General features: G+C 39.1%; 1 protein-coding gene across 1 annotated transcript; it reads left to right on the forward strand.

The window, feature by feature from the left end:
* Positions 1–1,543: 1,543 nt before the first annotated feature.
* On the forward strand, positions 1,544–7,588 carry cxcl12a (chemokine (C-X-C motif) ligand 12a (stromal cell-derived factor 1)). Its single transcript, XM_026189206.2, has 4 exons — positions 1,544–1,702; positions 3,317–3,434; positions 4,376–4,459; positions 6,113–7,588. The coding sequence occupies exons 1-4, from the start codon at positions 1,636–1,638 to the stop codon at positions 6,138–6,140; spliced, it is 297 nt and encodes a 98-aa protein (XP_026044991.1). The 5' UTR covers positions 1,544–1,635; the 3' UTR covers positions 6,141–7,588.
* The last annotated feature ends 3,527 nt before the right edge of the window (positions 7,589–11,115 follow it).

The raw sequence follows: 11,115 nt of genomic DNA on the forward strand, positions 1-11,115 counted from the left end.
GGTGAGCACTTTGATCTGAAACTCTTCACTCCAAGCTGAGAGGACGCTTACTGAAATATCAGGGCCTTCGTGCAACGCTCTTTACTTTTTGCCTACTCTGTCTTTCTAACATGCACTCTTGGAGTTAGCCTTTGTGGCCTGTGAGAGAAGTCAATATGTCCTTTCAGCTGTCAGCTAATTTTACCCTCCGTGCGTCTCCTCCCGTGCGTCTGGTATCCATGGCTTCATTCATCATGAGATCCAAAACACAGACAGCCTGCAACAAATCTAACAAAAATGTCTCAGAATTATGAACAAACAGGTTTACAAAAAGGGTAAGTATTGGTTATGTCAGGACTTTATTGTCACAAACACTTTGGTCATAAAGCAGATCTTGCCAACACAACAGAGGAATTGTCCTTTTTACTTACGATACCGGCTAGAGAGTTAAAACAAGCGCAAAACAAAGTTATTCTCCTTGAACAACCATCTTCTATTCCTCGCTCATTTTCATGATAAAGTGTGCTGTCAGCAGGTGGTTTGCTTTCCCACAGTTGGTGTGATGAGAGGATATGTCTGCAATAACTGAAAAAAGAAAGAATAGAAAATACAAAACCAACCACTTAGTCACATTATTCATGTTGCTCTGAGATTCTGAAAAAAATGTCTCAAAACACAACCTCAGTCTGTGTAAATATAAGCTTTGGTTGTCTGCAGTTTCTATTTACTTAGTGGAATTGCATGGAGTTCAGTTGTGTGTATTTAACTTAAACAATCTAAAAAGGTAATTATGGTGTTAACGCATTAGTATAAGGTATCATTTGATGAACATGTGAATAGGAATAAATTTCTCAGATCTAGGCGTATACACCCACACATTCTCCAAAAGGCCAAAAGTGTTGTATGCTCTTTCTACACCACATTTTTTACTTTTGGAAACATTAGTGTATAGTCACGCAAATTCTTCCCACTTTTATTTATGTAGGGTCAGTAAAGTCCCTGCGATGACCAGTTATAACATGAAAAACCAAGAAGCATGAAAAAAGCATGCACAAAAAAATGTTTCTCTTTCTTTTCAGCAGCAGCTTTAAGGACAGTGCAGAAGAAATCGTGCCAAGTGCTTGAAGGTACACTTTGGATCCTACCCGTATTTTTTAGGAAATAAATGAACAGCTACCAATCAGCTTACTGCCAAATCTTCTGACATGTAAAAAAAAAAAAAAGAAAAAAAAAAGAACACTTTCATTAAACACTTTCGTCAGAGGCATGTGCACACTTGCGCGCGCCTGGGGGTCTATCGTGCATTAATAGGCTGTATCCGAAAATCCTCCTAAAACACCGGAAATAATAAAAAGCTCCTACAAAATAAAATCACGACAAAGTAATTAATATAACATTTAACACAGATCTATTAAAACGACGGCTCATCTATGACGTGTTTTTTTCTGAAAGTGATTTTTGTTACAATTTGGCGCCTTATTACTTCATAAATATCCGTTAAAGTAAAAAACGGGTCCTTGGTGACCGGAAACACCATTTCTTTATGGTAGCTTGACGCAGTGGTGCCTAATTTAACACTCCGCCGGTGCCCCGTCTGTCAGAACTCCTCTGGACTTTACTCTGAGCAGTTTCGGAACTCTTTGACATTAACGCAAAATGGATGTGAAACTACTGGCGGTCGTGGCTGTACTCATGGTGATGATATATGCACCTCCAGCGCAAGGTATGGATTCATTTTCGGGGTTGCTGTTTTATGTTGCTTCAGATTTTGTTTAGACTGTATTGCAGCTGTGATGCGTATTGGAGGGAAGTATCAGCAACATATTTGCTTTTACGCTGTCCACCTGTTGACTTGTCTTGTCTGTAGTCCATTCATTCATCCATTCATCCATCATTTCTTCCGCGTATCCAGACAGCAGGGATAGGCTCCAGACAAGCTGCGACCCTGGATGTCTATAGTATTTCTATAAATAATTATCCCGATAGAGTTCTGCAACTCTATCGGGGTCCAGTACGTCCACAGTTCTTTTTAAATACTTTTTTGTTACTAATTATTTTACATTAAATACAGTTACTGTAAATCAGTGTGTATTTATAATATTAGTTGCCAAAAATCTGAGCACGACATCAGATGAGAAATTCCAATTGCGTGCACTCGGAGTGCAAATACTGTGGGGAAAAAGGGGGGAAAAACGTAAATTGGACCTGAAAATTTACATTTTTATTTACATTTTTTAAAATGCATAAATCTTTCATGCATTTTTTTTTCATTGAAGAAGGGAGAGTGCATTTTTCGCCGTGCGTAAAGCACGGCAGGCTGCACATGTGGCTCTTGCCGTATAGGAATTTCCCCGCTGGATCAGTGATCAGCGTGTGTTTGTCCTTCCCTTTGTTTTCTTTTAATTAGCCACAAATGAAGTCTCTAGAAGCCAAACCTCAGCTAGCCTACGTGGCGACATCAATCACCCAACTTGAAGGTGTTGCGCTCTTTTATCATGGTAATCAGGTGTAAAAAATAATTAGCATAGTTTAATCCACTGGGGCAGGTTTCACCATCTGTGACTTACAGTCTGCCAGTGTCGCTTTAAAACAATTTACTGACAAGTAAAACAACTGTGTATAAACGGTATTTGGGCTAAAACTAACTTCTATCGGCGCGACTGCTTTATCTATTTCCAACGCCGCTTTTAGACGTAACGAAACGGGGGAAAAAGATTATCTTTATTTTTCCACATTAATCAACTGTGACCATCTCAGTGTAGGAACCTGAAAGGTGAGGCTCCAATGGAAACTGCGCACATCCATCACGCAGGGACCACACAGTACACAATGATGTTTGAAAGAGCTTAGTGTTTGTGGGTGTAAAACCCCCGCTAATAATGTACTCAGTCTCTCTGTTTGCTGTGTGGGATGAGCAGAAACTGGATTTTGTAAAGCTTAAATATGGAATTTTCATCTGTCAGTGTCATTTGTTAGTCCTATTTGGCAGTGTTGACTGTAGGCTTCTCGGCAAGGAAAGAGATAAACAAGTAGAATGGAGGGATAAAAATCAAACGGTTTAAATCCAAAAGACTCTGTATACTTCACTGCAGGGGGCATATTATTTATTTGTTCATAATCAGAGGGCTGGTGCATGCTTACTTTGTGCTTTGATAGGCCAAAGACTTGCTGTATTTTTATCTTATTTGCTGGTGGAATTTGTGATATTGCAATAAGTGTATGTCATTTCATACAGGAATGATATTTCATTTAATCTAATCTGAATTACTGCTTTGTTTAAATTTTGCTTTACTTTAAAATAGTTTTGTTATACTCAACTTCTCTTTTGCTTTCTCAGCAAAGCCCATCAGCCTGGTGGAGAGATGCTACTGCCGTTCAACAGTCAACACCGTCCCACGAAACTACATCCGAGAACTTAGGTTCATCCACACACCCAACTGCCCCTTCCAAGTGATGTGAGTGTTGTTTTTGACTTCTCCAGGCAGCACGTATTCTGTCTGGGCCATATAAACGTTAGACAGGTTTCCTCCTAGTTCGGACATTTCTCACCATCAATCTCTGCAGGGTGACAAGCCAGAGAAAGGAATCATGCATGAATGTGTACATACACGCCCCTCAGTCACTCGCTCGCTCATTCACAGAAAACAAGTCGTTCTTTTTGCAACTGGCCCACTGACGCATCCACAGGAAGTGGTCCGTTTGAGTATGAGCGAATGTGAAAAGGTGGTGGAAATTGGATACAGTTTTGTTTTTTAACCAGGAAGCAATAATCGTGGGTTTTGTAACTGGGTTTGCTTCTCATTTGCTTGTCACGCAGCGTTTTCTCTTCATACTGTTCATACAACCTTTAGTTGAGATCGCATTCGTCGGCACAGCTTGTGCAGTGCAAATCCATACATGAAAGTGTGTGGCAACATCGGTGAAAAAGGGTCAGTTGCATTAGAACTTCAGAAGCATGGAAAAATAAAATTGCCATATCTTACAAGTTTACATAAAGAGACATAAAACATGTCTGAAGCTACTTAAAACAAGATCTGTTGCCAAATGAGGCATGGTCCCCCACATGGAGACATATGATATGGTTGTAGCCCATTCTTTAAATAACCACAGGACTATCATGGCTTTAGAAAGTAGCCTGCGCATTGCAATATATTCTAATTTGACCTAACACTAAAGTACCTTAAGGGTCAGTATCTTATCAATATTAATGCATATTAATTTCTGTAGCAGCATCACTTACAAATTAAGGCACTACTGTTAAGAGGTTCGCTGCAAGTATCAAACTAGCAAGTCAGTGTTAATTCAGTCAGTTTGATAACAGTGTGTTAAGATACCCACTGTTAATGATTATGCATAATTCAAGCTTTTATCCTCATCTTATCCTTTTTCTAATCAGTGCCAAGCTGAAGTCAAACAAGGAGGTGTGCGTGAACCCTGAGATCCGGTGGCTGCAGCAGTACCTGAAGAACGCTCTCAACAAGTAAGTATCAGCAAATCCAGCAGATTTTAGTCATGGGGTCATTTTTCTGTAATACACAATCCCGTCTGGCTTTAACAAATCTGTTGGCACAAGTGGGATATACTCACTTACACTCTATAGAAATTTAAAGCAAAGAATCTACAAATCCAAAGGCGCAAATGCGCATTTGGATGTTTACCAATAGACTATTGTGGGAGTAAAAGCTCTCAATTGCCCAATTTATATTGGAACCCAAAGTCAAAACATGCTGGTACATGACCAAGTGGGAGTAGAGCGTTTCCACTTTCACATACAAAGTGTGGGTGCACTTAATCTGCTCTTAAGTGCTATTACAGGTTTGTTCCTGGTCATCACTATTCATACTGGAACACAGTCTAGCAAATGCAGTTTAATATATTTACACTATACACGGCACACTTGCATACTGTTTAGAGTTTAGGACATTTAGTGCATTAAACATTACATCGGAGAGTAAAGATAAAGATAACGTTCTAAATTTGTAAAAAATAATGTAATATGATGGGATTCGTTGTCACCTTATGCAACTCTGAATTGCACAATCAAGTTAAATTCATACTGAGACTGGTGGCGTTAAAAGTCACTGTCTCCTTCCTTCCCTGAAGAAGCAGACACTTTTCTGAAAGATGTTGGTACAACAAAGTTTATAGAAGGGATCAAGTTGCCATGTCTGTTATTTAAAGAACGAAACAAACCCTGCACTGTGCGATGGAGGCAGATAAAAGAGTTTTTGGAATGTCACATGTGGATTCCCGTCTTTTCATGTAAAGAAAACTAAACGCACTACGGCATTTAATCCAGCTTGTGACATACACACTCAATACACACTGACAGATCCGCCCACAGTCTAGCAATCAGACGGCCTGTCTCAAGGATGACTGTGGAGCCCTCGGGTTGATGAGGCGTGAACAGCCCTCTGCATAACAAAATAGCGCATGTAGAGTGCATGTTGCTTGTTTACAATCAGTCAGATCTAATGTGTTTCCACTTACACATGCAGTCATAGAGGAGGAGGCATAAACCTGCTTGTAATGTGTAGAAATGCACACGATTATAAGCCATGCGTTACTTTTGTAAACTAAATGATGATTGCCTTTTTGTATCTGACGAGTGTGGCAGATATAATTAAAGAACCCACTGGAGTTCCAAGTGCTTATGCTGTTAATATCCTGTTTATCCTTTGGCATCATCGCCCTGAGACTGCTTCACGTCAGTGCTCTGCAAAATTACATCTTCAGACATAACATTTTCAGAATGGCCCACTAATTGACCGGCCAACTGAAAGTGAATGCAGAAATCAAATTACATTTATTATTGCTAAGATGGTTAGCTCATGATTACAAGTCAAAAACATTTCGGCTTTCTAAACACGAAGCAGCTGTTTTTACTTGATAACCTGGAACTGAAATCAGCCGTGAGTTGTGCCACTGGACTAAATGCTCATTAATTTCCACTTTTGGTGTTTACTACTCACAAGTTACCGTGCATTTATCTTTTGTTGTGTTTTGACACTATTATATAGAGTGTCAAATATATAGACCGCGTGAACAGTCAGCACCAAAAAGCCATATGATTCTGACGTTGTAGTTCCCGTGTCTACTTTGTTCTCATGACAAATGTGCTTTTCCCTTCCAGGATGAAGAAAACCAAACAGGGCAACTAAAATGCCTGCAGAAATCCTCCCGAGCCACCGCTGAGGATTTGGACCACATCATCGCAGATATGTAACATGATACCAGATCATGTGTTAAATTGTACAGCACTTACTCTAGCTGACACGCTGCAGCCTTGTGCATGGATTAGCTTCAAAGTCTTCACCATAAACACCATGCTCCTAGCACTGCTGCATCCTTCACCACTTCATTTCACCACTTATAGATTTAACAAAATATTAGTGCAAAGTGCTATTATATCTATGAGTGTATACTTTCCTAACCATAGTGTAAATACTATTTTGTTAATGGACTTTAAAAGTAAAGAGCTATTTTTGGAGATTTTTCCTTTGGCCTCTCCGTTATTTAGGAAAAAAGCAAAGGCCCCACCCAGCGTGAAGGGGCTTAAAGAGGGATGACGTGTCTTAGCTAGAAGGTTTCCTCCATATCAAACTTTATTGAGCATCCCATTTGTGAGGAGCACAGTCTTGTGGTCTGTGGATCAGTTTATTCTGATCATGTTAGATTTCAGATTACACAAATTGATGTATAAGTTCTCCTCTAAAATAAATAATCAGTTTAAGTTAATTGGCACCAAGGAATTTAAGTGAATGCCAGCTGCCCCCCAACTGAAAACCCCTATAAAAATAGCAATACAATGTTTTTGTGATGAAAATTAATGCAGAAAGAGCTGCAGCATTTCCTACAGCTGTTCTGCGGCTGATTATGCGCCTGCGTCTTATTTCTTTCTTCTTTTTTTTGTTGTTCTTTGTAAAAGCTCAACATCTGGTTTCCAAACTGTGTTTTAATGAGCAGCCAATAAGACGAGATTTACCAGAATCATAAAATTGTGTTAGTTACCGAGAAATTGTGAGAAGAAATTGTGACACTGATCAAAATAGCCTCTCAATGTGAATACCACTTCCAAACATGGGTGTGCAAAAAAGGTAATTAAAATAGTAATAAAAACAATTGGTAACACAGAGGGCTGCAGTAGAACAAATACTACCATTACTGGCAATGGATATATGTATATAGATTTGACTACCTACAACTGTCATGCAGATAGAAATGCACTTTATACCTGATGTATTCATGTTTTAGCAAAAAAATGTATTATTACTAACTTTAAACACTACATTCTGTATTTTTCTTTTCTTTTTTTAAAACAGTTTATCGTCCTGTTTCTACTCTTTTGTGATCATTGAATGTGTAACTGAATTTAACTGGTTTGATTTTTTCTTCCGCCCTTTTACTCATTTAAATCTCCTCTTCCTATGTAAAATTTATCTCATACAAATGTTTTATTTTTGTACTCTTTTATGCATTTATATTAAATCCAAACATTTAAATGAAGGAACTGTACTCTCACAACTGAGCCATCCAGTGTTGTTTTTTTTAATTTTTTATTATCAAACATGTATACATCTGGTCAGTAAAAAGGAAATCTTTGAAATACTATGGGTGTTTGATTCCTGTACATGTCACAAGTCTCATTGCCACTGATGCACACATACACACTTTTCATTTGAGTGACTCTTATAATCAAATGTAAAGCAAGCTCTACCAGGGCCGACACACAGCTGCTGCAGTCTTACAGTACCAGCAGGTCAGAGGCTAAATGTAAGGCTTTGATGAGAGAACATGTGTTTGGCTTTACTCGCGAGGGTAAATGAAAGGCAAGGACAATGATCCTGCCAGCTATTTAACTATTAACTCAACAAGCGACTATTAGGAAAGCATTAGCGCTAAAAAGGGTGAACTTTTAACTTCCCACATGGGGCCTTCTTTAAGGCTGAGCGAGGTAGTGTATCTAATGTGAGTGTTGTGCTAATAGAAACATCAGGGAGAGAGAAAGGGATGCAAGATGCAGGTAACAACCCAATTCACTGTGTTTACTGATTTTCTTTGAAATCCAGTTTAAATGTGAGAAAATATGAGTCAGCAGTAGCTTTATTTCAACTTACAGTTTGGAATATAAGTAAATCAGATGTAATCGCTATCTTAACTGGTTTCACTGCAGGGATCTGCAGGTGGAAACTTCGCAGTACTTTGAAGATAAGGGAGCTTATCTAGTGTTTAAGTTTTTAGTCACACAGCGGAGATTTCCATCCTAGAGTCTTTGTGTGAGACGCTGTATTACAAAGTGGATCATTTAAACATATTTACTAAGGCTCTGCCAGTTCCGCAATCTAAGACGAGTAGCTCATACATTATTTGCCTTCTGTCATTATTATTTAACTACCTGCTCATCTTGTCTGCCTACATTATCACTAACTGATCTACGTAGGCTGCACAGGAATCTGCTCAATTGTGAAATTGTCCTTAATGAAAAGCAGTTGTTTGTAATAGTTAATAACTCATTGTGTCTACGAGACCGCTGCCAACACCCACTGGTTTAACTAAGCAGGTGTTGTGACTGGAACCATGGGGGTAGGGAGTACTGCAAACAGCGAATGGTTTAACTTTAGATTTTATTTAATCAGAAATGGAAAATGTAGGTGGAAAAATTGTGTGAGGGTATCGCATAAATCTAGTAAAGCCAGGTGATTCATATAAAACATGTTGTTTCTAATAAACAGAATGGTTAATACGAGCATCTGAAGAGGTTACTGCAAATAGTCATTAAACAAAAGCTTTTGGGAAATAAATGAGTTGTGTTAAAGCACTAATACATCCTCACATGAAGTTTAACGAAGTGGAACAGAGCAGCATGATTATCGGGATAATTATAAGATTTACATGAATGATCTTCCTTAGTGCCATGTTAGTACTTGAGGCCAGCTGGGCACCCAGCCTAAATAAACACACACAGAGACCTTCAGTGCCAGAGTGTCTCACATATTCAATACTGTTTCTAAGAGAAAGGCACAGATATAATCAGCTATGACTCACTGCAATTTTGCACATAAAAAGTCCCTACGCAGCAATGTTCACATAAGAAAAAAGGTGAAAAAGAGAAAAGAAAAAGATTAAATGATTAAAAAAAGACATGTGACAATGAAATAAAGCCAGTGTTGCAAAACTGAGTTTTACAAAATTGCACAATATTCAAAAAGAATACAAATTTAGGAGAAATCAAAAGGCTACTCAGCACCTTGGTATGAATCGCACAGCCAGCGCTGCTCTCGTTTTCTCAGAGGTTGAGGAATGTAGAAGACAGGAGAAGACATATGAAAGTCATATTCAGCGTGGCCTTCAAAAACTCCATTGGGGTTTTGACTTCAACCACATTGTCAGACAAAAAACCGACACCTTGACACATGAATAAAGATTTGTTACATGAAATGAAAGGAATGACATAGAAACAAGGGACGAGCTAAGTGTGTGCGCTCATTTAACTTGGAGTGCAAGTTCCCGCCATCCTTAGCTGTAAAGGTTCCCAGATGTGGAGCCAATGAAACTCCACTTAGTGGTTATTCATCATGAAAAGCCGAGCATGAAAATATGAAATATTGCCGTGCATGAGTGTAAATGTGTGCATGAGAGGGCAAAGGGGGTCACAGAAAGCCACTTCAAGAAGGTCGCGCTGAACGCTGCCCTCCTGAGTCAAACTAGTTTTTAATAAAAGCTGCAAGGTGGAAAAGTTAACCTAGGTCAATTATTAATTTTTGCGTGTGCATGGGTGTGTCACTTCCTAGCTTTACTTTAAGACACTGACTTTGCTTCAGATCCGTACCTTCAGCCACGCTGGCAGTTACACATAACAGTTTAAAAATGCTTTGTAGTTTGTCACCGCTCGAAATTTCAAGGGACGGTGGAAATTGCCCCGCGGAGCGTTTTAGGTGGTCAAAAATGCAGACACTCCCTCGTCACTGTGGTCTGAAGAAGAAAGAGAAAAGTTGTGCTGCACAACAATAATCTCCTGGAGCGAAATGAAATATCAGACTTACGAACTGTTTGAATTGGCAGGGCGAGGATGCGAGTGCACACAGATCTGGTGCTCTCGCATACTTTGTTCCACTGAAAGTGTTTACATCTGCTTATTCTACAGTACATGGAAAAGCTCTCTGATTTGCAAATCTTTTGAAGGATTCCAGAAGTTACCCGCAAAATTCACAGAGGAAGAAAAATCTATTTATAAAACAATATTGACTGCTGAACTCATGGCCTTTATTTTTCTTTGCTTGTTGTTCTTGGTATCCATATTCACGAGAGGGCATTCACTTCTGTTCTCCCAAAGGGGAACTTGACTTTTTCTGTTTCACCCACTCCCTAATTAGCTTGAGCATGGGGTCAGCTACTGCAGGGCAGATACTTGGCCATCATATGGGATTGATCTTTGTTTTTTTGCAGTTGATAGGTTGTCTCTTTAAATCCTTTGGCACCCTGAAATGCTATAAGGTTGAAGATACATGTTCATGCAACTGCTTACTTATTATGGCAAGCAGCATACCAAAGAGCCAAATAAAAAAATTCATAGTAATTACACGCTCTTGGGCGTATGAAAGTTGGCAAGACTGCATTTAGCTAATAAATCTCATTGTATTATTAAAGCTGTGGTTTTCTTTGGAAAAGTTGACTTTGGAGCCTCAATGAGTGAGATAACGCGCTCAGTTAATACCATTCCCATGTTTCTGAAACAATATATTGCATTTGAGAGTGTCTGACTCCAGTTATCTAATGGTTATAAACGACAAGGACACTGTTGGTAGAATATCACAGAAACTCTTCAGAGGCAATCTCACTGAGGTGAGCTTTCACCCTGAGCAGATGTATCATGGCGCGTGTATTTGCATATCTTGCATGAAGAGCTGTCTCTAATCTTTATCATCTCTCTGAGTGGATGCCCTTAAGTACTGATTCTTTCCCTTTTCTAATCAAACTAGACATCCAGATGTTGTCCATCTTCCTTTACTGAAGCAAATACAATATACCAACTGTATTCAGTCTGTGAGAGAGTTTTGAGCAATAAGGTTAGGAGCCAAATGGAGGCAGCTGAAGGCTGAATGACCTAAACAAACGCAAGCTTTCACAGCTCATAAA

This window comes from Astatotilapia calliptera, chromosome 13, assembly GCF_964374335.1.
Source record: "Astatotilapia calliptera chromosome 13, fAstCal68.1, whole genome shotgun sequence".
In the NCBI taxonomy this organism is placed as follows: domain Eukaryota; kingdom Metazoa; phylum Chordata; class Actinopteri; order Cichliformes; family Cichlidae; genus Astatotilapia; species Astatotilapia calliptera.

Bases quoted from the DNA above. Each gene is read 5' to 3' on its own strand.
- cxcl12a (XM_026189206.2), top strand. From the start codon at position 1,636: ATGGATGTGAAACTACTGGCGGTCGTGGCTGTACTCATGGTGATGATA. The intron at 1,703-3,316 runs GTATGGATTCAT...TTGCTTTCTCAG, and splicing joins ATATGCACCTCCAGCGCAAG to CAAAGCCCATCAGCCTGGTG. The intron at 4,460-6,112 runs GTAAGTATCAGC...TTTCCCTTCCAG, and splicing joins CTGAAGAACGCTCTCAACAA to GATGAAGAAAACCAAACAGG.